Source organism: Blennius ocellaris (genome assembly GCF_963422515.1).
Source record: "Blennius ocellaris genome assembly, chromosome: 7".
Classification (NCBI taxonomy): Eukaryota; Metazoa; Chordata; class Actinopteri; order Blenniiformes; family Blenniidae; genus Blennius; species Blennius ocellaris.
The window spans coordinates 7884999-7912542 of record NC_137656.1 but is presented as its reverse complement, the minus strand read 5'-3'; the positions used below and the strand labels follow the sequence as shown (position 1 = coordinate 7912542).

General features: G+C 42.2%; 1 protein-coding gene across 1 annotated transcript in view; it reads right to left on the bottom strand.

The window, feature by feature from the left end:
- znrf3 (zinc and ring finger 3) overlaps window positions 1-27544 on the bottom strand; it is a 78439-nt gene that overhangs the window by 15004 nt on the left and 35891 nt on the right. Inside the window, exon 2 of the mRNA XM_080499806.1 lies at window positions 18517-18639. Coding sequence (XP_080355932.1) covers window positions 18517-18639 — 123 coding nt within the window. The remainder of the gene's footprint in view (window positions 1-18516; window positions 18640-27544) is intronic.

Genomic DNA, 27544 nt, shown 5'->3' with positions numbered 1-27544 from the left:
ATGAAAGGAATGTTTGTGACATGAAAGCAATGTTTGTTTACACACCATTTTCAGCCTGAAGGCTGAAAATGGTGTGTAATGGTGTGTAAACAAACATTGGTTTTTTTAAATGTTGCAGTGTAAATACAAAGTTTAATTAGACAAAAATGCAAAAACTGCACATTTTCACTTGAAATATTGTCCAGATGAAATTCAGTGTGTGAGCAGGCTGGTGAGCATCTGTCAGGCTCCTCAACATGATACTGCGATCAATCCACCATACATGAGTCAATAGCAAAGAAAAGCTGTTTGACAAAGAAGTTCCCATGAGCACAGCCAACCTTCTCAGCTCTGCTGCTCATCCCACAAAGGCACGTTCCTTACAGATGTTGTACAGGCGAATAGTGAAATAAACAGGCTTAAAAATGATTGCCAAGAGCCATTGTTACAACAAAGCAGCAGGCATAGTTTATAAAACAATTTGATTCATATGTGGAGCTTCTGAACTTCAAATAATTCGTTCTTCAGTTTAAAGACTTTTAGTTCAAAGCAGATCTGTAGAGGAAACTTTAAGATGCATCTCAGAGGGAGCGAAGCAACACAGAATGAAAACACACCTTGAAATATTGCGATAAAGTTACCTAAAACAGAGACATGAAACAACTTAAGCTGACACCATTAGCGCTTGATTAACTCTCAACCTAAACCGCAAGTAGCGGGAGTGGGTGGGTTGTGGTGCTGGGTGGGGGTTACAGGTACTTTACAATACTGCTGGCTAAACAAACTTCCCACTGGCTGGGAGGCATTAAATTAGGGTACAATCGTTCCCCGAGTGAACAAAAAACCGCAGCAGAAAGTACTGAGAGCTCAGTCTAGACACAGACGAAAATGAAAGCTATGTTTAGCATCCCTAAGTAAGCCTGCCAGCTTGTAAGATCTGAGGAAGAGAATTTTTCACTCATATGGAAGGAGTCTTCTCATCAGACTGACACAAACCCAGGATTTCCCACAATAATGCAGTCGGGCATTGGGAAAACACATTAAAAGAAAAACGAAGTCACGTGCGGACGCACCAACACCTGGATCCACCTGCCACATCTGCTCACATGTCGGCTCTCCTATCGCATCACTCCTGCTTTCTCATTTACCCTCTTCTCCTCTGCTACCCTCCTTCCTCCTCCTCGACATGCTTTCCTTTCCCTCTCTCACTGCACTGCTATAATTAAGGCAATTAAGTCTTCAGAAGACTCTCCACTGCTATTATGCTGTAATTTCATGTTGCCTCCTGGCTTTACAGTTTATTAAAAGATAAAGGCATACTTTTCTCCCATGGATTTTGTTATATGTGGTCACCCCCCCTTTCTTCCCTCTTCTTCCTCACTCCCTTTCAGAGCTGGCATTTGAGCCAAGACATTATTTACATTCTACAAAAATAAAAGCTTTCAACGTGGCCGTGCTCCATCTGACGGCACAGAGAAAGTGATGAAAACCGGCTTTCTGGATGGTACTTTTGTATACAGACACTGATATACTGACAAAAATGTATCCATTTTATAATTTTAGAGAATTACACCTCCACAGCTCAATCAATTTTGGGGTAAACATGTCCAAATATGCCCAATCTCATGAAATAGGCTTCATGTAAATGGGGAAAATGCAACTTTTTGAAAACAGTTGGGCTCTATCTCTGTGCAGACAGCGGAAACGCTGCTACTGCACAAGTAGATGGACAATAACAACAATGGCGGCCTCCACAGTGTCATGACTCCCAGGCCATATTCTCCTGGGACTTGGTAGTTTTATAGTTTACAGTCACCCGTAATAGCAATCCAACCATTATAAGGATGTCCATGTACTCGCCATTGTTAATGTTTATAGCGTATTGTTCTCTGAGTGCATGTGTATGTGTGTGTGTGTGTGTGCGTGGTTTCATTACAAAAACAAACAACAGCACCCACTATTGGACCAACATGAAAACTAAGCCATTTTCAATGTTTCTGACATTTCCATGTGAATGAACATAGTTATAAAAACTTTGCTGCATTAACGTGAAGCTTTCCTGAAGTAAAATAGAATTTCTTCTGATTTTAACAACCAAAGGCAGGGCTCATCCCTTTTGACCAATCAAAATAAAAAAAAACAAATCAGCTTATTTTAACTGAACAGTTTTTAAGAGTTCAAGAAGTCAAACATTTTTATAACAACATTCCCCATTCATTTTCTACCTTCACCAAAATAATTACAGATCATCTCCCTCATTATCTGTCTTTGTCAGTTTAACACCTTGCTGGCTGCCATGACTTGTTCCCGTTTACAGATTTCTGCTGTATTGAGTGTGTGTCACTTTAATCAACAGGTTTGACGCTGGTGCTCACGCCATGTCACAGCAACGGTGGATTAAAATGTTCCTGTTCCCACAGGCAGGCAAACAGTCCAAAAAACCATTCAGGAGGGTACAATGTGAACTCGTATAACCTAGATGAGTCTAATCCTTCCTGTAAATTCTTTATACCAATCTCTTTCGGCTCATGTGCAAGGTCTCGAATTAAAACCAGGAAATTTCACCCTCTGAACTGCAAATTAAAGCAGAGAGGAAGAAAAAGCAGTGTCTTTCTTACTCCCTCTTCCACCTTCGCAAACTTTTGAACTCCCCCTTGTGATTTCGGTTTAATATTTATGTGGTTAAGGCTTCCAGCTGAGGCAGTTGACTGCAGTCAGAGGAATCATTTCCGAAGTGGAGTAAAAAAGTTGTCTTAAGAAGTACATGAAAATCCACTTGTGTGTCACACACCAGCACGGGACAGGGGCCGGCGAGCCTCCTTCAGCTCCTCTGTATTCCACCGCCTTCATGTAAACTCACAGTTTACTCAACATAAACACGTGGGGGAAAGAATCACTTGAAGCACTTAGTGAGCTCAGACAGTGCCATTAATAAATAACAAAGATAAGAGGTGAAGTTAGGGAATGAATGCTGACCTAATTAACAAAGTTATATTATGGTGGAGTGATGTTTTGGAAAAGTAAAATATGTTTTTATAATAGATTGAAAAAGGATTAAAGCGGTACTAATTAGTTTAACCTCAAGGGGGCAAACTGTGAAATACAGAAAGTTTGCATCAAATCATTTGTCAAAATTAAATTGTTCTTCTTGTTGTTTTAAAAGAAAATATTTCACTCAAAACTACTAAAATTACTATTCATATGAGAAAATTTTTTTTCACTTTTGTGGACAGGTCAACAGTCCATTGAATGACAAAGAGAGAAAGACAATCACACACACACTCACACTCTAAGGTAAGAATGCTAACCACTGTATGGCCTCAGGGTGTAATATCATCACACCGAAATAGGCGAATCCAATTTTACAGCCTCGTGTTTAAACTTTCCAACTTCCTCAGATTATTTGATCTTGTGGTTCGAACACACTCTGAAAACCTTCAAATATACAAATCCTCATATTTTCCTCAGAACTATACAGCATGTGAGTGTTTTCTAGGCTGCAAAACTGCAATGAGTATTAGAAGGTAGGCTGAAATATGAGTATTATTGTATGTGTGTGCCAGTAAGAAGAAAAAGGGGGAGTTTACTTGTTTTGTATTGAAAGACAGCAAAAGACAAAGATCTGAGGCAGGTGACCTGACCCACCTGAGGTGACCCTGCATGTGTGCTGTACATCATGTACACAACATCCACATGCATGGACACGCATACACACCAAAATGGATATATAATAACTATGCATTCAACAATAAAGCCAGAGCCAGAGGGAACACATGGGTGAAGTATTCTCTTTCTACTGGTTTTAATCCCACGAAGGAGTTGTGCAACAAACAGGATGCCGGCAGGTTCATCCCTCTTTGAATCAGTTTCCTTCAGAGAGAGAAGTGTTTCACCCACGGGCCGACATCTGGATCGGCGTGAAAAGCCCCTGAGAAGGTGGGAAAACTGAGCTCTTTGGGGACAAAACAACACATCCGGAGAGGGAGCCTGAAGTTGTCGGCTCTTGTCATAGTCTACCACACTCCTCCAAGTCAACATCCCTCTAATACCAGAGATCGTTCCACCTACGTGTGCGTTTCTGACATTTTTTTGTCTTCCTCACTTCATCTTTTCCCCTCCTTCCCATTTCTGTATCTGCCTCAGTGCCCAATGTCGGGTGGCTGTTCGCCCACAATTGCATAACCAGAATTATACAAGTGAACTGTGCTATCACAGTGTGTGTGTGTGTGTGTGTGTGTGTGTGTGTGTGTGTGTGTGTGTGTGTGTGTGTGTGTGTGTGTGTGTGTGTGTGTGTGTGTGTGTGTGTGTGTGTGTGTGTGTGTGTGTGTGTGTGTGTGTGTGTGTGTGTGTGTGTGTGTGTGAAGGGGCACCTCTGAGGAGGCTTGTCGGTGGAGCTTGGCAAACAGCCGAACCCCATTAAAGATTGGAGAGAGAGAGAGAGAGAGAGAGAGAGAGAGAGAGAGAGAGAGAGAGAGAGAGAGAGAGAGAGAGAGAGAGAGAGAGAGAGAGAGAGAGAGCGAGAGAGAGATGCTCAAAAACATACCTCTGTTCCTCATATGAGGTTTTATTGACAATACTGAAGTCTTGATTCTCACCTCAAGTGGAAGCCCTTGTAAACACCAACAGACCCTGAACTGACAACTCATATTAAATTTATTTATAAGGCACCTTTCATACACAATTTAAAGAGGAGGTAAAAAAAAGTGATTTAATAAAATTGCTCAACATTGAAAGAGATGTGGCTTTGATAATAGACTCAAATCAAACAAGAATAATACGCTGAAAGGAATTTCACAATAATGGATGGAAATTAAAAATGGAGCTGAAAATAAATAAAATAAAGATACAAGCAGGATATAAAAAACACACACACATACACACACACACTCTAAGACAATTACAATGTTAAAATGAGACAGACAAGAAAAGGCTTCAAAAGAATACTACTTCAAATGAAGTGTTGAGACACTTTTTAAACCTGCTAACAGATGGTGCCTGGTGGATATAAACTGGTCTTTTAGTGATTAATGATGATAAATTAAAGCAGAACTCGCATATTTTAAAGTGCAGTTTGGAAAATATCTGTCAGGAAGTCAGGCAGGTTAAAACCTTTGAATTGTGTAGCCAAGTCGACAAATGTACAGAAAGAAGTTATAATATAGATGAGAACTAATGCCATGATCAGACCACCCGTTAACAATGCTCACGTTTAAAAAAACCAAAAAAAACCACAACGCTTCATGTTTTTGCCCAAAATGTGTCCATGAGCCACAGAAATAGGTCAGAAATATGTAGAAAAAAAAAATAATGGCACGTTATCTTTGTCAGACTACCGAGTAAGCCCTATAATATTTGCATTTTATGGTAGGTTTTTAGGAAGAGTTATTTTATCGTCTTTGTTTCACCATGTTGTTTTTATGTGTTTGTAAGCTTGTATGGTTTTTCTGTGGGACAACGGCTGGAAATTAGCCTCGTCCTAAATCCGGCATATTCACAGTCGCCTCATGAAGAGATTGGTTGTTCATTAATATGCACTGTCCTGTCAAAATAAACAAATAAATGAAATGAAAATAAATATAATCTCAAAAATGCTGTAATAATTGAGGCTATTTCTGAATGCCTTGAAGAAAAAATGAATTGGCTTAATACGGACAGAAAAGCAACACAACCTTCAAAAAGATTATATAAAAAAGATATTTGAATGGTTGTCATCATGTGGCCCAGAAGCTGACTTTCTGTGGAAACATTGTGGTTTTCACAAAATAACAACCTGCTTTATAACTTTCATCAACCCATGATTTGAGTCTGTGCTCCATCGTTTAACACTGGGTTGCTTTCCCGGCACATTTATTTTGGCGGGAAAATAAGTTGGAATGCTGCAGGATTTTTTTTTCTTTTAAGTGTCACAAGGACAGAATAAATAAGACATATGAAATTCAAAGCCTGGAACGGAAACTTGTTGTGGAATACAAAGCATTTTATCTGCCTCGCTCTCTAACTATACATGTTTGCGCTGGTTGTTGTGCACCACAGGCAGCGTTTCCTGCCTTCCTCTACAGTTCGGTGTCTTGTGGCATCAGGCGAGCTCTCTTACACAAACACCAGCGCAGATGCAAAATGCAACGGGTCCGACCGCCGCTAATCAAGAAGCCTTTCAGTCTGCTCTCATCCCGCTGCCCGCTGCTCTGCCCTGCCGAGACCAAACACTGAGGCCGGAGGAATGGACAACCGCTAATTAAATTTCCTCCACTTTTCCTCTCCGTCCCCTCCCATGTTGTTTTCTTACCGGTTTTGGTCTCTGGCCCTTTGTGATTCACAGGAAAATAAACAAGCTCTGAGAGACAAGAATACTGCTTTTTAAGAGCTTTCGCTCAACTTAGTGTGTCAACGAAGGGCGTTTGGATGAAAGCATCAGAAGTCGGGGTTAAAAAAGAGGGGAGTGACAGTTGAGAATATTTCTATGATGCAAAGTGTTTCACAAAATAACACAAAGAAATGTATGCATGCATGCATGTTTAATTGTTTTAATCTATAAGTTGTGTGAGAATCTATGAGGGTCAATAGATGAAAAACAATTGCACAAAGTTCTGATAAAAGATGTCTGGCTTGAAGAGAAAAAATACACCTTAAAGATGGAATAATTCTTTTTTGTAATATTATACTCTAAAATAGCATAAATTAAATAGTGCTACATAAAATGCATGCTTTGCAATTTCAAACAGAATTGTTTTCTCAAATATGTTCGAGAGAATTTAGTAATAGTGTAGTTTGTGAGCAATATGGGCACAATACTTACATCTCTGAGTGTGAAATATCCACAGAACAACGAAATGACCGGATAGAAAATGTGACTATCCCATCTCAAAGACATAAGTCAGTTATGATGAAGTAATATATACTGAAGTTAAAACGCTATTCAGCAAGCTCGGTGCCACCCTGTCTTGTTATCCCACTTCATAACACAAGATGGTGTAGTGAGTCACTTAGGGACCCTGAGGGTAACAGTGTCTTGCAGTAGTCAGCCACCTCTGATAAGTTTGCAGTAATGTTGGCTGTTTTTGGTTTAATCGTCTAACTGAACAAGTAAACCGCTAACTGCTGAGACTGACAGTCTGATAGTCACAGTAAAGATGCTTTGACTTCTGTAAGATGTGAAATCATATCTCACATTTCGGTTGTGCGCTTGCAGTGCAAGTGAAACAAGCCACTACACAACCTGTCTTCACAGCTATATTGATTAAAACCGGAGTGCATGTGCACTATCACAGACAAACACACAAGGCACTGCGGTGAGCTCTGGCAACACTCGACAGTCTTTTACAGGCAAATAAAACAAAGAGCAAACAGCAGCAAACCACAAGCCTCAAACATTTACCTGCACCTGCCGTACACAGCGGATCCAGTTCAGAGTACCAATCAATGCTCACAGCCGACATGACGAGGCCATTAGCAAACCGTAACCTTCATTAATGGTGTAACTGACATTTCTGGTTTTTCCACTAAACAGCTGCATCACAGTGATTGTGGTTTACCTCCTGCCAGAAACTGTATTGTGAGATCACATGGTAATCCATGTGTAGCTGGAGCATCTCACCCAACTTCCCCACTTTTCCCCCTTCCCTTAATTCGTCTGCAGTCATACGATTCCTCTCTAATCTCTCTCTCTGCCTTGAAGCTGCTTTGGCAGCCATGTCTCTGCTTGCTTGAAAGAGGAGTTTGCTGCTGCTACTGCCTCTCTCTTGTAATACACTATCCTGCTGGTGATGGAGGAGTGTTGCTGCTTGCTGTCTTCACTCCTTGGGCAAAAGGCAGAGCAAGTTGGGACTCGGGTTTTTTCGCCCCCCCACTTTGCCTCTGTATCTCTCTTAAGCAGTGAACTATTGGGCTGACTTGACTTTTAGTGGGTTGCTTTGTGTCATCAGAAAAACAAAACCCAAAAAAACAAGCAAGCCGAGACCCTTTGTAAAGCAGATCCACTAACAAATCAACAGGTGCCATTTTACCCCCACTGATCAACAACAAGAGAAGTCCAGACACGTTCTGTTTTTGTACCATGGAATGAAGTACCGTCACAGACTGAGGGATCCATTCTGGACTACGTTTGTGTTTGAATTTTACCTATATAGTTGTCGTTTTTTTTCACTGTTTCAGCAGTCTTAAAGTGCTGTACATTGTTTGTCACATTCATCCTTTCACACTGTCTTGCCACATGGACACGACAAGATACGGGATCAAACTCACAACCTTTCGACAAAAAACCCCCCAAAACTGATACTCAGGCCACTATCTGAGCTAAGCGTACGCTCTGTGGACAATACACACTTGCAGTCTTGACGGAAGCTGCAGTTGAACATCACATTTTCAAAACGAAGCATCTTGTGTTGACAACAAATTGGTATTTTAGATAACCAATTCGACGTTCCATCACATCTTTTGATGAGAAGTTAGAGACAACAAAACTCAAGGGGAAAATGACCAAAAACAGCACATTAAACAAATTCTCAACTGATCCGCTCAGTTTTCTAGTGCCAGTGGTGGAATATGTGTTAGAGAAGGTTCGGTTCTCACCGTGACAGGGTTTTTATGTATTAGCATATGTAGTCATGGTTAACCAAGAATAGGATGCGTAAAATGCAATCTAATCATTTCAACAACAAAACAAAAATTAATAAAATTTGGAGATGCAGCTGTGTGAGTGATGGGTGATCTCTTCAAGTGACAACGATCTTATTAAGATCAACCACCTTTCATCAACATGCATCTTCTGCCGGCTTTACCACGATGTTTACAGACCCTTATAATAACAATATACACAACGTAATGTGCCTGATTCACAGAAGTAGACTATAGTAACATTTCTCTCCCGGCAACTGAGCTGTGATGAGATGATTACCCTATGAGTCCCTGGGCAGTCAGACTTTTTCCCACAATGCAGTTCTCATGAGTCAGATTCAAGTAGATGTGTAGATTTTACCAAGTCTGAGAAGATCACTTAACACCCTGAGAGTTCACCTTAACTTAACCTTCACCCTCAAATGTAAATTACTTCAAGTGACATCACTTAATGCAAATAATCAGACTTCACTTGGCGCCTCCACAGCTGCTTCAGAAACCTGCTTTCACACACGCAGCGACTCCAGCACTCGTAAACAGACTTTGATGTGAAATGTCGGTGGCGCTCTTTCACTAATCTAGGACAGGGCTTGCAAACTTAAACACACGTCTAAAGAGAAGGGATGACAGCACGGAAATACAAAAATAACTTATTTCTTCTTCTCGAATCTTGAGCTTTGTTTTTCCCCCATGACAAGATATTTTATTTCAGGCTCCTCACGAAAAGCTCTTTGGAATGAGAACATTACTCAAAAAAAAAAAAAGAGAAAGAAATAAAGCAACTATTGTTTGCAATATTTTTAGAGTAATCTGGAGAAGACAAGACCAACACCTGTACCTGTGAGTAGGACTTGACTTGACTCCATCTCTGATGGAAGACATATTGATCATGGCTTCGAATCTGTGGTCTCGGTTTGTAGATGGCTGATGACCGCAGCAGGTCTTGCATTTTTCATGGATATGTAGATGGGTACTGTGATTTTTTTTTCTCTCTCTAAATCCTACTCATCTCTTCTCTTTAATGAAAAGATCAGAAAACATTTCTGTTCAGGTGACATCTAACCTTTGTCAACCACCATCCAGATGTGTCAACTTGATCTTGTTTCCCAGAAACAATGCAAAAATCTTTTCGTTTGTGCCAGGTATATTCCTACTTGTCACCCACCTCCAAACCTCTCTTTCTTTTCTTCCATTACCTCACCGTCTCTGACCAGTTCCTGTGTCACCCTCACACACACACACACAGGCACACACACACACACACACACACACACACACACACACACACACACACACACGCACGCACACACACACACACGGTTTCTTCCCCCATCTCCTTGTGCTGAACCTAACCTCGCCTCCCTGGCAAGGCATAAAAGAAAAGTTTAAACCACAAGAGTAGGATGCCATTTTCACCCCCGCTAACCCTCTAGTTGAGGAATCATGTGGAGCTGGGGAGGGCATCAGATTAGCCATGTGGGACCGGGGGCGGGGGCCTTGAGTTTCCAGCTTCCGTGCCAGGCCAGTGGGTCCCTAGCCTGGAGGACAACGCAGCCCTGACATACGCAGCGAGGCACGGGGCACCGGGGCTTCTCATGCATACTGGCACATTCCTGTGCAACAGGCTTAGGCCGAGATGAGCAGGGAAAAGACAGGGCTTTAGTTGATGTCTGGTTCCATCTTTTTCTAGATGTACTTTTTTTTTTTTTTTTTTTACTGCTCATCTTTTAATCCGTCGCTGCCTGGTCAATTTACAAAGCCGTTCAGCTGACGCTGGTGTATGATTTTCTAAGTAACTAACAAAAAAACAACAACAATTGTGATAGAGATCAAAAAACCATGTAAGGGAGGGGGAAATGAGAAAGAAACAACTCTTTCCTGTGATTTCTCCTCCTCCTCTCTTCTCCTTCCTTTTTTCCTCACTTTTCTTCTCTCGGACTCCCTCTCTCCCTCCATCTCTGTCTCATCTTAAGTCCCCGGGGCTCCTTTCTTCTCTTTTTAAATAGAGGCCTGAGCTGTGAAGTCTAATAATGGTCATTTGGCCTCCCATTGAAAGCTGGGTAATTCGGCCCAGGGACGGCTCACTTTGAGCCACATGACACAAGGCGCTTCCCAGTGACCATGGAAACCGGCGCAGTGGGATCCCGGGTGCCTCCAAGTGCCGTGAAACGTGCTGAAGCTGTGATTTAAGAGTGGGGCTTTTTTACTCTATCTGGGAGGGGGTGGACTTTCGGGGGTTTGAAGGAGAGATGTGGGTGAGGGTGGCTAAGAGTGAGAAAGGAGGAGAGAAGGGAGGCCCCCGTCTGGTCATAGTCGAAACCTCTCCCGACACCCCGCCAGGAAGAGCGGCCAAGATAATATCAGCAAGTTGAGGCGTACACAAACATGAAAGGAGAGCCCAAGAGGCAGGCCCCCCGAGTGCTCCATGCTTCACAAGCCTTTCTTTTCTCCCTCCTTTTTTTCCGCTCACCCTGCTGCTCCTCCTCTCTTTTTCAGTTTCTCTTTCTGTCCCTCCCTCCACGCTGCGGTGTTCCAAAGTGTTTGTGCAGTGTTTTTGGGGCAAAGGGGCAGGTGGAGAGAAAGCTAAAGGGTTAGCCCGTGCACTTCACCTCATGCAGTTAGCAATAATGGGCGATCGGTTGAGTTTGTTTCAGTTTTTTTTGTTTTTTTTTCAGTCATGGAAAATTCATCATTTTGAAAAATCTAAAATTATATTGCTGACCATGTTTTCTTGTTATTTCTGCTAATTTTTGCTTCATATGTCAGCTGTGAGCAAGACTAACATTATAAATCTCAATTTCTGTTTTTCCTCACATTACAAAGTTAGTATAAGCTATAATTCACCATAACCACACTATTGGGAAACACTCAATCTTTGTCTTTGTTGTATATATTTTTACAACAGTTAAAGATGACTGAACAAAATCTAAACCAAAGGAAGAACTTGACTGACTGTAATTCAGCACCACATAAACTAATGCAACTACTGTGAGTAGATGGACATTCATATGGACAAATGAGTTAGAGACAAATAAGTTGGATTTTCAAAAGGTTACATTTTCCATGTTTGACGCAGATCTGCTTCACATAAGCAGACACCCAAAACACAGCAAAAGTCGTCCGCTTTCAATTGATAATTCTGTTGTGTAACCGGGGCCTAATTCTGCTCCACACAACCTAATGTGATAACAACCACTGCATGTACTCCTTCATTTCTACCTTTGACCTGGAAGAGAAGAGGCATTGTTAGCAGTCTTCAATGGTCACTTCAAATAGCAGCAAGAGCTTCCTTTGCTCGAGATTGCTCATGTTAGCATTTTGTCGAGAGCCAGACAAAATTGTTTAATAAATGTTTGGAACAATTTAAACTAAACTAAACTAAACTAATCATAATCTATTAATGCTCTTGGTAGAATGCAGAGATGCAGAGATTAGGGAACTCCGGTGGGTCAAGGGTCTTGCTCAGGGACTCAGTGGTGACCTCACCTGTGAGAAACGAACCTGCAAATATTCAAGTCTGCCTTTGTAACTTTGAGGCTACCGTTACCCCTCTTATCAGCAATACAGGTGTAGTGGCCAATATCAGGAAATAGGTAGACCATTTTTAATAAACAATTTGAAATCTCTGTCAGAGCCTAGCAATTTATGAGGGGGGCAAGATTGTCTCAATAATATTAGAAGAAAGCTTCAATAAACATATTTAGAACACGGGCTTTCAGGGCCCAGCATGCTTTTAACATGGGCAATCACGGGCCAAGGAGTTCTTAATGTTCTGCAGTCTGCCTCACACTTCACAAATGATTGCTATAAAACATAGTGAGAGAATTTCTAAAGTGAAGTCAAAAGTCCCTCAATATCTGTCAAACCAGACATCTTCCTGAAGCCTCAAATCTTCATGCTAGAGTTAGCCATCTTGATTCAAACAACAAGGAATTGAATTGAAATGTGCAACGGGGAAAGTCCGTTATCACATGTAGCATCGGCACAGGGAAAATTGTCTTATCGATGTCTTGCATCATTATGATCCTTGTGTGAAAAGATTTCTCTCCTAAAACTTGGGAGCAAAAAAAAAAAAAAATCATCAGTATCGAACAAAAGCTGCAGTTTGCGTTTCGGTAAATTGCCATGCAACCACAATAGTCATTGATTCACAGAGTGCAGATTGTAGAACAATTTTTTCCTTTCTTTCTGTTCAGTTCTCTTCTTTTCCTGAGATCTATGCTGTGAGAGAAGGTACAAGTGTGAAGCAGAGAGAAGGGTGAGGAGAGACGGTGAGTCATTCAGCCGTCTGCATTGAAAGGCACGCTGATCCTCTGGACCTTTCTGCGGCTCTTGATCCAGACAGATAAATCGTAGATGAGCTGCAGCAGGCGCAGTTACACACATTAACAAATACGCCTACTGATCAGATCGCGTGTTCTCCCAGACGTGGTCCGAAAACGAGGCCAAAGGAAGCCAGTTCAATCCGGCATTGAAGATTCTCCACTACAAGCCCCGCGGCATGACACCCTCCTGGCATTACTGCGGCCTCGGGACGACCTCGAACACACACCTGAGTGTGTAGGACGGCTAACCTGGCCACAGGCTCTGAGCCAGTCGTCCGCAATCTCACACTCGTCTGTCTGTTGCCATTCCTTTCTTTTTAATGTGCTCTCCCTCTTATTCAAGCACACGTCATCCGCACAGTCCCTCAAGTACTTTCTATAACCCGGTCATTCCTCTAACACACACACATTACACCCTTTCTGCAGCTTTGGCCGAGACGCCAGACACTGTCAGAATCCAAAACCCACTTAACGCTAAGACGCAGCAGCTGCTTGTTCTGGACCACTATTCCTTCGTACCAACTCGGGGACGGGAAAGAGAAAAAAAAAAAAAAGACAACCCCCCCCCAAAAAAAACTGCAATCTTTTGCCTTGCTCACATTGTTTCGTGGCAACCTTGGGATTCTTCAAGCCAAGCTTGTGTGTGTGTCAAAGCCAGAGCTTCCCACACAAGTTTGATGGCTGTGTGCCTCTGGCAAAAACTTTAAAGCACCTTTATTTCGAGGAGCACATGTCAATAACTTTTTTCGTCGCACAAGTTATATTTAAGCACTTTGTAGCAGCTGATCCTTGGCCAGTTGCGCTCTGCCGGAATGAAATGTTGTCTTTGGCTGTTGTTGAAGGTGGAACTTATCGCCGTTCAGAGGCGGGCTGGTAAAGGGCAGCAGCGAGCCACACACAACAAGCACATACCAGGGAGGTTTACATGCTTCACACAGGCTGCAGTGCTGTGTGGGAGGATGGGCTGCATTTTTCTACCTATATGGTTACAAAAAACTAAAAAAACAAACAAACAAACAAACAAAACAAAAAAACAGCCACCCACATCCCAAAACTAAATATATTTGTCATTTTCTTTTCTCTGTCACCACCCAGCCATTCCACTAGTCTTCTCTCCCTCCTCCTGTTGTTACCCAGAGTTTGGGACTTATGTCATGAGAGCCCAGGCAGGATAAAAGGAGGGAAAACCGGCACGCTAAGGCCCCCGCGCGACCGCTGGACTGGACACGGCGGCACTTGAAAGAAGAGACACAGCACTGGCGCAGCGACAAAGACCCCGACGGTCTCGGCCACCAATGAAAGCCGCTGCATGATTTCATGTTCCAGAGGAGCTGCCAAAAATTGCAGTGTATGTGTGTGAAGTAGAGAGGGAGGCCAGTTCTGAGAAAGTCAAGCAGCGGGGAGGAAATGACAACTAAGAATATGTTATTGACTGCAATAAATAGAAAGCCGACATGGGTACAGAAGCGCAGGAGTGATTTACAAACACCTCGGAGAAAGCAAACCCCGATTGAAATGTGGGTACATACTTGGTTTATCACAGATCACATTTAATCCAAGTAAACATTTGTCTTGTTGGATCAGGGGGACTAGTCTTACTTTAAAAAAAAGGAAATTACTCAGAAAACTGTCAGCATTTTGCTAAATTTATGGTGAGATTTATTTTCTAATATTGTTGGAAATTGGTTCATGAGAACTGCGTCAGGCTGCATGGCGGAATGTTGCTACTCATCTCACAGTGAGAAGGGCTTTGAATCATTCTATGTGACATGCATGTTCTACCTGTGCATGGACTTTCTCTGGTTTCCTCCCACAGTAGAAAAACAGGCAATTTCTAGTACAGTGTGTGTCTGTGTGTGTTTTCAGTCATACACGGGCAATTTGTCCGGGGTGCCTTCACAGATAGTTACCTTGGATAAAACTGAATTGAAGGTTAATGAGTGGATAGACAACTTTCCCATAACTATGTTGGCTTCCACTCACCATTTTTAGAGCTCTGAAAAAAATCCCTATTCTGTCTGAAAAAAGTCAAGGCGTTGCGGTGGTCAGTTTGAGCTATACATTTGGAGAGAGGCTTGGTTTCTTTCAGAATAACTTTGAGGCTAATGTGACTTCGTGTGATTCAGGACTGCCACCCAATTTGTAAACTGCAGCAGTCCCTTTTGTGGAAATCACCAACATGCTTCAAATACCTTCAGAAGGTACATGAAACTGACTCACTAACTACTTGAACGGTCGATCAGACACCCCCATGTCATACATGTTTGTAGTCTTGAATGAAATGTAATGGATGGTTAAGCACATTTAAGTTTCAACTCTTTGTATGCCAATATCTGACAACAAATTCACAATACACTATGATCTATTGAGCTTTGAAATCCCAATCAAAGCCTAGAAACGACCTCTCTGACTCATATCGCTGCTGCGGGAACCGATTTGCTTTTAGGTTTCCTGCAGTTGGGGGGAGGAGCTGCTGCTGTGGCACACAGAGGTCAGAGGTTTAACAGTCGTGCAGCTCTCACAGGAACCAGACGGGAAGTGCAGGAAAAAACTGTGTACATATATGTAACACGCCAGCACTTTAGTGAAGTCTGCACATGGACTTCAGAGGCTGGTATGACCGACCTTGCTTCCTCCGCTTCCTCTACTGCTAATATTTTAGATCAGATCAGAGCATCTTGCTTTTACAATAAGAGCAGTCTGAGATCTCTGAGTCACAAAAGCACAGAGAAACATTGCTAGGCCTGACGTTTTTTTAAAACCTTGTAGTAATATTTGTACATTTGCCTACATTGATTGTCTTGCTGTTAAGAAGAATTTTATTTGTACAGAAATGCCTTCTTAATTAAATCCAATCGGGATGACTTGATGCATGAGGCCCTACGAGGCCAAAACATAGAAAGCAAACGACAGGCACCTTTATAATATTCAGGCAAGTCTCAGTACAAGTTGGCATGCCCATTGTTACAAACTGACCAGCTCAGAAACCCAGCTGGGGGCCTTGTGTCCCGAGACGCTTTATATTTAGACATGGACGACAGTAAACAATGTTTTTTCTTCTTGAACTCTGTTTTGTGCATTCACTCTGTAATTGAATGGAATCTAAATTGACCAGACAAGACCCCAACACTGTTGGTGACAAAGTGGCAGCAAAGTGGAGTGGGCTCTTGGGTTCAGTCAGGGGCCAGTTGGGTAGGGCGGAGGGGGTGGGGGGTTGGGGCTGCAGAGCTCGCAGCCAGACCAAGCGGGGTGAGTGTGTAAAAATGCATCCGGATCGGGGCTGGGCATGAAGGTCTGGCTGGGTGGATGGCTGGGCAGAGTAAGCAAACTGGCAGGGGGTAAATACTGCACTGTCTGGCCTGGCAAGAGTGGTGGTGCCAACGCAGAGCACCCAGCTGTGTTCGGGCCCCAGGCGAGGGTTTGTCAAGATGCAACAATGGGCTTTCCCTCCTCTAATTATAGTCCCGGGCGAATAAACACAGAGGAAGCAAGACTGGTCTCGATGTTGGGGAGGCTGGATGGAGGCCAAAAGGTCAAAGGCCAAGGTTCCTGCCATCTTCACTGTGGTGTCCCTTTGCAAACATCAAACCCAGGACGTATGAAAATGGCCAGCTCATTAGTACTACGCTTTGACTGAGTCCACTGAGCGGAAGGTGTGGGTTTCTCCTACTTGGGGTGTCCTTGTGGCTCAGTTAGCAAAGGCACATGCCCAAAAAAAAATCTGGATCTGAATTTGGCTTGTCACACACTGTATAACACACAAAACCCAAGTTTTTTTTTTGGGGGGGGGGTTTGTGTAAATGGTGCAAACATGAAGAAGTATGAAGAACCAATTTTATAATAACAGCCGATTACATTTGACAACCTGGTTGGTTTTAAACATTCTCACAAAGGATAATAAATACCTGGAGGATAATCATAGATGTTATATTACATTTTGGCTGTTTGTTTATCCGGTGTTGGAATTTATAGAAAGCACTTTTGTAAAAACTGATTTCGCTGTGTAATATTTTAGAAATGCACTACCCATGCAAACCTTTTTCAAAAGCACAGTACTGCACTATGGTCACAATGGTCACTGTCAATAGTTTCTTTTTTTGCATGTGGATTGACAATAAAAACAGCAACAATGGGGAAATTGAGTGTTTGTGTTGCTCACTCATTTCTCCATCAAAGTGAACATTTACTACACCTACATCAGAAGATGGTGTAGTAAACATGACAAATTTGATAAGGATCATTTTACGATCTTTGGGATAATATTGTGTTAAAGATATTTTAAGGTCATGAATTGGGGCATCAATAAGTGCCTGACACTGAAAACTATTTTAAAGTGGTTTGAGAGATATAGCTTGTTAAAGACAATGTGAGAGATAAGCTAACAGGAGAATTTATTAAAAAAAACAAACTTACAGGCAGAAAAACTCAAAACATAATTATCTTGAAGCCAGAGGTTAAAAACAAAGAGAAATCTTGCAGGAAAAGATGAGTTTTTGCATGTTGTGTTCATTTACACTTCAATTGTTCTTTGCGTCTTGCATCCACCGTGCCTTGAATTAATCCCCAGACTTCTTCAACAACCAGCTATAAAAATGTCAGGCACGTCATCTCCTTCAAACTTCAGCCAGGTTAATGTCATTGTCCTACGAGCAGGATTTCTGCTATAACAGCCATAAACAAATTATAACTGGCAATTAAACAAGGACACGTCACTTCAATGGAGACCATTTACACATGACTGATGATAAGGCAACAGGATATTATTAGTTACAATCTAAGAAAAGCTTTTGAGAGCTCAAAATGTGAGTTTTCAGGTCTCAGCATAAGTATGCATCAACTGTCCCGCAGAAGCCCTCACCAAAGAACCATTAGCATGTCTAGATGGCACAAGGGCTCCTTAAATTATGAAGGGCTGCTCTCTTTCTGTCACCGGGAATGCACAGGATAAATGAGACTATAGTCGGTCCGCCCTTCCACCCCTTTCTCATCCTCCGGGGAATGTTGGTACATTCCATTAAGAGGAACACTTAATTAAAGCACGATAAAATACCACTCTGAGACTCCAGAGGGGTCTGGGCACAGGAGGGAGGGAGGGATGGTGGGTGTTGGGGGGCGATGAGAGACAAGAGGGGGGTTAGTTTACCCTTATCCTCCCAGCAAGGAGAAGTAGGAAACCAACTAAACCAAAAATCATCCTTCTGTGTATTGTTATCAACTACGCATTTTTTTCAAAGGGTTCAGTTAAGCACAAGGATAAAAACTTTACTTGATTTGAGTGTAGCAGTGTGATACACTTTGTGATGGCTCGGCTTGACTGCAGTGTTGTAGAGTGGTCTCTTCTGGTGTGGACAGTTAAGACTTTAGAATATAAAGCTTCACAGAAAATAGTAATCCAATTAGTATTCTTTAAATGGTCTTCTGTCAAAGTACTTTTAGTAAAAATCCTCTGATTCCTGGAATTCCAGCCCATCACAGTGACAAATCAACACGATTCTTGACTGTAGAACACATAATGAAAATTACTTTCTATTTTATATGCTCACTAACAGTGGAACAGTACGCACAAACAACACCTGCAAAGTTTAAAACAGTTCTTTACCTTTCCCAGCACAGTGAGACAATTGGGATCCAGCTCAGGTTGCTCCAGCTTCACCACCCCAACCCAGCCATACTCGTACAGGTCCTCTTCATCGTTATTATTACATAGTCCCAAAGGATGCATCTGGAAATAAGACACAAGTGACAGGTAAGTATTAAAAATTGCATGCAACAATCTTAGGAAACAAGGGTCACACCATCATAGCGACGTCTACTGGTGTTGGCAAGATAAGTCGCATAGATAAGTCGCATATTACTACTATTGTCCTTAGATCGTCGTACATCACTCTCAATTATGGCTGCCATTGGCCATTGTTGTTAAGTTGTGTTATTGGCCATTATTGTATCATTTCTTGTGACAATCCATGAAGTAACAAAGAAAAGGTACATCCACACACTTCAAGATTAAATAGTAAATACAACGAATTTGGGAGCTCTTGAAGATTACAAATAAAAACTGAGGATGGACCGAACACTGAAGTGACTAATGTCACTCAATGAATGAGTCTGACATGAGAATTACAGTGAAGTAATTACAATCTGTATCACTAAATCAGTACATGCATAGCCTCATCATGACCTCTTCAGGGTAAAAATGAACACACTGACATAGCAAATGCATTTCTGAAAATACATGTCAACTCCCTGTGTGTGTGTGTTCATTTCCATGCATAAACTTTACAGGTCTTGGCATCCTTTTTATGGATTTGCTTCAGGCATAGTATAAACTAATATCTCAGAGCTGATACTAACAGAGAGGACACTATTTTATCATCCAATTCTCACCTATTTTCTGTAACAAAATGCAAGAGACTTAGAGACATTTACAAGGTGTTTGCTGAGCGATGCAGAATATAGTCCAAGATCTGAACATTAAGCACAGGGAATGTGACCTCCCAGAGAGAAGAAGTAGAATAAGCAAAAAAAAAGCACCAAAAAAACCAAAAAGGATTTATGTGCTTTCATGCATCTGCTGACGATGCAGATTGTTACTGAATCTCCAACTTAAGAAGCAATGCATTAGGTCTACTTTCATTCTTACTGCTGCGGATGATTAATGTCACTGCCATTCCTATTGTGCTTGCACATACACGCACAATGGGTGCTTTTTTTTTATCTTTCCCCATTAGATTTAAAAGTAGATGCTGACGTTTCACATCACAGCACACCAAACACTGTCTATCAGACCATCTTCAGATGTCCTCTCGTCACAGTTAAGACCGATAAAGTGGCTCGGGTCTCTGCCAAAAAAGCTCTGCCAAGCCGGCACCTAGACGAAGACTTAAAGGATTAAGAGGCAATGGGAGGCAGACTTCACAAACACTGACTCACTCCCTTGGTCTGCCTTAATTTGAAATGAAAAAAAAAAAAAAAAGTATTTGTCTCAATTCTATTTCTTGCAGTCTCGATGTTGAGAGTGAAAGTGACCTGGACATGAAGTGTGAGATGGATTGTCTGACTGCAAATCTAAAAAAAACAAAAAACAAAATACAAACTCTGATATCATCATTGGACATCGACAAAACGCTTAGCACTTATCTAATTTCCAGTCTTGTGGATGTGCCAGGATGCTGTCCCAAGAGGTGCTTGTGTCATGGAGGAACTTTGAAGATAATGCTGACAATCACAGAACACCATCACTTGAAAAGTGATTAAAAAGAACCAGAACTCACAAATGCACCAACAAGAGAACGAAAAGCAAAGGTTGAGGACAGCTGCCAAACTTTCATAAGCATGAAATAACTGCCTGTCCTGTTAAAACCCAGCAGAGTGCCAAAATGGTGGATCTGTTTCCCCACCCTGGCAGCACTGCAAAGACAAGTATTAGCATTAGAACTGGGCCCATGTGACCTGTGGGCCACTTATCCTATTAACCCAAAGACCACGCCACCCCAATCCCAGAGCACCGTGGCGCCCAGCTCTTAGGCCACTCTGTCCACTGAGCACTGCTGATGACCCAAGATACCCTGCTCCACCAACTGGTGACCCCCGACCTTTGAACCCCACTTCATCACGTTGGAAGCAGGTTCGCTGTGCACTGAGGACTGAAGAGAGGCTCAGAAAATGCCTCGTCACTTCAGTGCCACAAGGCTGAGGGGGTCAAGCCCCTGACCTGAAAGGGTTTTTCTGGGGAGGACTTAAGAGCAAAGGGGTCAAATGCAAATGAGGTGGACTGTGAGGGAGTCACAGGGAAGGAATGTGGACAACGTGTGCCACTCTGCAGTTCCACTTGGGTTTCTGTCACCTTGGATTCTTTAGATCTAAAGCTGGTGGATCTTGTAAAAGTCTCCATTAGATTTTCTGTTTTTTGTTTTGCAATTCATAAATTAATTGCATCTTTTGGTTTAAGCAAGTGGTGTGAGACTCTCATTAGTTCAGGTGAAACATGCAGCTCGTTTTGATCTTGAATGGGCTGGAATAGTAAAACGACACCCCAATAATATGAAGACGACCACAACGCAAAATGTTTTCTACCGGTTTTAGTATAAAGACATACTGCTTAGAATGTATTTATTTATTTGCAAAACCTAAGAAAGTTTAAAGTGATAATGAAAACAGGGATAAATTCAACATTATGCTATTTCTAACATTTTTATGATTCTTCCTGCTGCAAAATAAAGATGTCGAATGTCAAAAAATCATGCTTGAGATTTGTGGCACATATTATCTCTATGCAACAAATGACTTTTTTTGGCCACCCAAATATGCAATAATTTATTTTTAGGTTTTCTTTGTAACTTTTTTTTTTCTCATCGTATTTTTCATCAAATTGCTTCAATGTGAAACTCCACCTTTTGCAATGCATGAAACACAAGCAGAATGACATAGTAAGTAATGCCACTTAAAACCACATATACAGACAAATAATTCTTCCTGCAATATTCTGCATTGTGTCCATTTTTATGTCGGTCAAAGCTTATTGGTGTTGGGATTACAAGCGAATGACAAATGGAAAAAGATCTTCAACACCTGCGTATGTAGACCAAAAATTATCCTACACGCCACAAATACACGTCCCTTCCAAGATTTTGGTTGTACCTTCACAGATAAACCCACTCATCCTTGAATTCTCCTCCACAGCCCGCCCACACATCAGAGATTACGCTCCATTGTGTTCCATTGCAGCCCTCTGAAAACAAACCGATTTGTTCTCACTGCAGAATAGCTCAAGATCACCGTAAAGCAAGGCTACTCTAACTCAAAACACCTTTTCACACACCCACAATATGTAGTTGCCTTGTCGACCTTTACTTTCATAAACTCACCCTCTTTCCGAGCTGTTCTGCTGTTAACATAGCTGCAGAGTTGGCTGACGACTTGGAAGATGGATACTAGCCTAGGGCTGGCAGGAGCAGGTAGGCAGCACAGGTGTACATTACATACACATTCTGCATGATAATTTCAGAGCACATTCGTAATCTCTGTTTTTGGAGGAGGCAGGGGAATGGGAAGACGGGGATAAAAGACCGTAAGCTCATAGAGTTTTCATCAAACCATGCACATCTCGACCTGCCATATTCACATATCATTGTCCTACAATCTACAATAATCAACACACGTCCCAATCACCGAAGGTAAATTGTGAATTTCTTGGAAAATACGCCATGAGGTTGCTTCTGGCGCAAGAAGCAGAGAGAATCAATGTGGGAGGGGGTTTCTCAAAGACCCTCAATCTGCCTCTGTGTGTCTCAGTTGATCTAAAAGAGGAACCATGACGCAGAAAGCTGGTTGCTCTGTGATTATGACCTCTCTTTCCTGCTTGTCTAACAGCTTGGACAGCAGTGGGGAGCCCCGCCTGCGCCCCTGGGCCCTGAACACTGGGCCATTGTGCGGGGGACTCTTGCACTTCCAAATGGGACAGTGTTGTTGTTGTGGGCCATGTTGTTATTTTAGAGGCTGGCCATTGCACCATTATCTCCAGCACAGGGATTTTTCTTTTTAGTCAGATGTTGACGTAGGCGTTGATGGATGTAAGGGACAGGGAGCACAGGGGAAAGGAGCTCTGTTTAGAGGAGCGAGCTGGTGAAGTGGGTCACAGCTACCGGCCGCGCACACAAAGGAGTAACGAGCACATACGCCAACGTGCCCTCGCCCACAAACTCACAGAATGACAAGGGACTGTCCACTCTTGTGTTCCTTTTTCTAGCTTTCCCCTCTTCGGCCCCCCAAAATCGCACAGGCTCAGCCCTCTGGAAAACACCCGGCTGCTCCACTTTGCTCCACTCTGTCGTCTTCCTTGTACCCGGGGGTTTGGATGAAGGGCATCTCGATCCCCCCTACCACCCCCCCACCCCACCCATGCCTAATTTCCACAAGGGGGCGTCTCTTGTTCTGCCCCCCTCCCTGTCTGTCCTGGCACTGGAGGAGGCAGCCTTTCACATGAATATCTTGTTACACTGGCCACACTCTCAATGAAACCCTGGCAGGGATTTGAACTCCACGTGTCACTCAAGCTAACCACACCCACCAGCACAACCCAACCTCCCGCCCCCCCGACAGGAAACCCACCTGCAGAAAAGGATATTCTTCACAGGTGATGGCTCTTTTGGGTGTCCGACACAGAAGTGATTGATAGTATTGATGTAGTACTACTTATTTCAAATCCTCTCCTTTCACCCTAGAATTTGTCAGAAATATTTTAAGTATTATCATCATGAACACATTGTCAACACATTGATATATTTTGTACCAAGACATAATTGAAACAAAGCTGATCAATTTCAAACTTCATGTTTTACATGTTCATGCTCCCGAAAGATGAAAGTTCAACAATGATTTGATTTATTGTGCAAATCCATTGCAAAACAATTATTCCACTCGATTGACGGTCAAAAAGGTGACCAGCTGACTTTTTGTAATGAGATCAAAACATGGCACTATTCTGAAAAACTCCCACCATCACCCCCCCCCCCCCCCCGCTCTGCCACTCTTTCAAATAGATGCAAGTTACACCATCACCATCCAACGCTTTGCTCTTCTGTCTGTGACTCAATCCGTTGAGCCTTTGATCGTACAACAACCACTTCTGCTTTCCCCCAGATTCACTCCCCCTCCTGCCACATCGCCTTTTCTCCTTGCTTTTCCCCTTCACTTACAGCCCACCCCTCCAATTACCTCTTATTCCTTGTAAATGTCAAAAACAGTCCCCCTTATTCTGCCCTCACCACACTAAATTACAAATATCATTTCATTTGCATTCAAATTTAATGAGATTAGTTTTGATGGGTGACATAAAATGTGATTTCAGTAAAATTTGCTTTCTCTTTGTACTACTTTTACACTTTTAAAATCTCCTCTATAAGTCTGTATTTGCACATGAAAAAATCTCTAGATCTAAAAAAGCTTTTTTTTTTTTTTTAATGGCAAAGCAGGAATTCCACCTAAAAAAAAAAAGTCACCGCCAGTCATAAGAACCTAGTGGATACGAGGCAACGAGATAGCCACAAGGTACCAAAACTCTAAAGTTTCTAAAGAATTTGCTGAATCGCACAGCTTTTTAAAGTTTCACACTTATGTGCACATGCAGTGTGCTGTGCATTTCAAAAAGGCATCCATGCTTCAACACACCAAGAGCTCGAAACATCAAAAAACGCTTAGGTGGGCTGAAGGAGAGAATCCTCCCTGAGCTAAACTGATTTATAAAAGATGTGGATGTAGACTTGAAGGTACTGCACAAACTAAAAAGAGTGCTGGGTTTTGACTGCTGGGTTAGACGTCGAGCAACTTTGCCCAGAAACTTGGTGATCCACGGCGATGGGTTTGGGATGCAAAATGAGATCAAGGCCCATGAATCGTTGCTACATTTTGAAGCAGAAATTCACCTTCCTTCACTCCAGGTACACAAACTGGGGCCCGTGGGCCAACTATAACTCAATGTTCACAGAAAAATGTCGCTGCTGGAAGCAGGACAAATCAAAAAGAAGAGCAAATGAGGCTCTATTTACATGATGTTTGCAAGTGAAAATGGAAAACATTTGTGCCGTTTTGCAAGTCTGTCTACGTAACAACGGTGCTCAGAACCACAGCTTTTTGAAAATGTTCCAACTTTGTCTCCATGTAAATGGAGGAAAACGCAACTTTTCTGAAACTCTGCTCCTGTGCACGCACACCTCAGCTGTAGCAAATAGTTCTTCTGCACATGTGCGAATAGATGTACAATAATAACAATAAGGCCTTCAGAGTTTCATGACTCCCAGTCCATATTCTCCAGGGACTTTGTTACTTTAAAGTTGAGATTGTTTACTTGACATTGCTAATGCTCTACAAGCATGTATGAGTGCTTTCATTACAAACATAAACAACACTTATTAGGCGGCACAACAAAATGGCACAACATAACATTTCATTTGAACAGTGTACATAATTTTCTCTGCATTCAACCCATCCAATACATGATTGACATTAATATACCAAGAGTCGTGGGCTACTGCAGCGCATCACAGAGAGAGCTGTCGGGAGTTTAAGATCTTTGCTCAAGGGCCCACATTGGTGGTCAAAATGTGGGTAAAAGCGGCGGCTTTCACTTCTCCCACCTAAAACTCTCCAGGGATTTGAACCAGTGAGATTCCAAGCACAAGTTTACTCCCCAAAACCTCGGCGACCACTGCATAGCCAAAGCAGAATACTTTGAGCAGATTTTAGTTCGACATTTTACCCTAGGAGCAAAGACTAATTATTTACCTCAAACCGAGTTCCAAGATTTTCTTGCGATTGTATTTAGGTCACAGAGGACAAGCGTGTGTTGTAACAATCAAAGGTGCTTTGTTGTCTGAAGGCCAAGCCAACTACAGACAATATCATGTACAAGATGTTCTCTCTGAAGCCGGCTAAATGATTAACTGCACAGAACTGTTGTTCGCCGGTTTCTTTTATGAATTTTGGAAGAAGAGCTGGCACCTATTTCACAAGCACACACAATCCAGTGGAAGAAAAAACCTAGGCAAGGTGCCAGCACTCGCACCCACCTGCTTTACCGGTGCCGTGCATGTGTTTTCGTAGCTTCATGTTTGAGCACAGGCAGCATGCGGAGACTGAGTGAGCGTGGCCCACAACATGTGAGGGTGATGGAGGGGGTAACTCAGCAGCATCTCTTACCGACAGTCCGCTTGCTGTGAACTCATTCACCTCTCGAGGAAGAAGCAGCATCCCCCCCCTACCCCAGGCCTTTAATTTAGCCGACCCCTCCGACCTCCTCCAGTAACCCCTCCTCACAACCAACACTTTCCCCTCTGCAGCACCGTGCTCCACACTCCCTCACTACTGGTGGGGGGGAGGGAGTGTTGTCGACTTCCTGGAATTACACACCAGCCTTGCCAGCATAGGTGCACGAGCGGCTGTGAGGATGAGGCGGCAGAGCGTAGGTTTGAGTCTAACCCCTGGGATTCGTGGTGTCTTTTAGAGCCTTGTAACGGAGTCGTGACTCAAATCAAATAAAGGCAACATGCGACATGATGTTCAGGGCCAGAATCAACCCAGCACATACAGTAAACACCTACAGATGAAGCAACCTTGACCCAATACAGCACAACTGCACATAATCACACCATCGAGGAGATGAAAAAAAAAAATGTTCTTACGGTTTCAATTTCAATTAGTATAGGAAATACAGCTTTTAAAAGATGGTTCAATAGTCACTGGTTACGGTTTTCTGTAACCAGTGACAAACCAGTGTTCAGTAATAAAACTCAATAAATGAAGGAACAATAGGACAACAAAGACACCTTCATTTATCTCTCCAAAATAGTATTGCAAAGACATTTGGGAGGGTATTTATCTGCTTTATCTTTTCCAGTACAATTGTGTAAAATTTCAGATCTTGCAATAGAAACACATAGATTGCTGGATGTCTTCTGTGCACCAGCAGAAAGGTTTTAGATATCGGCTTGAACTGGCAGGGTGCGTGAAGTGTTAAATGGCGTCATCGGCTTCTGAATAAGCCTATGAAATATAAAACACATCCCCTCAACGCGGAATGGTTTTTACCAGGAAAAACAAAAATAGCTAAAATGCCAATGTTTTATGGATCTTCATGCCAGGTAGCAGGCTCGCTTCAAAACCATTTATTCTTCTAATAACTTCGTACCACAAGATGGTCTAAATAAGCTTCACTCATACAGTATATTTTCACCCTATTAGCACCTACCGGTAATCTTTTTTTTTTGTGACACTATAATAATAGTTGGTTAAACTAACCCATTATATTTGTTCTGTCAGCTTATTTTTTAAAGGCTGAAAGGTTACAGTCTTGGAATTGGTTTCTTATCAGTAAAATTCAGGTAAATACTGATTTTTAGTTGAATTGACTCGGGGATGATGAGCTACAGTAGTTACACAGCCTGTGAAATGGAATTCGTATATTCACACATTTTCAGTAAAATCGCTTCATTCTCGAGTACCGATATTCTCATTCCATCCATGTGAAGGTAAATGTAGGCCAAAGCACCAGATAAAGACTTTCTCAAAGAAAGAAAGATATTCTCAATTCTATCGGGAAATGGTCTCGTCCTTTTTACAAGACAATTGTCCCTGCTACCTTTCAGTTAACATGTGTGTTCGTTCCCCGCAGTACTAATGACATCAACCCTAACTGTAACTGTTAAAATAATAATGAGCCCCATGCATGCAGGTAAACACCATTTGTGGCTCTCTGTTACAGCTTGAAATTACAAACTGTGAGAGTCTCGCCAAATAAATCATTTATTTAATCTTCCATTTTACATTTGCAGCATAAGTAATCAAAGCTCAAGTTCCATTCATTCATACGCATAATGCCATTTAATGAATTTCAATTACATATGAGGATTAAATGACTTGAAATCAAGGGTGTAGTTTAATGTTGAATAATGAAAAGACATTTTATGTGTCCTCATCCCCTGAAAATGTTTCAGACAAAAATACGTAGTAATTAAACTCTTAGTTCTGATAACTTAAATGCCGTTCGAACAGCATATCTCATGGGGGGTCCTCGACTTTGGGGTCGTTTTTGAACACGTGCCAAAAATCATAGGGGGATTATGTCTTGTGTATTC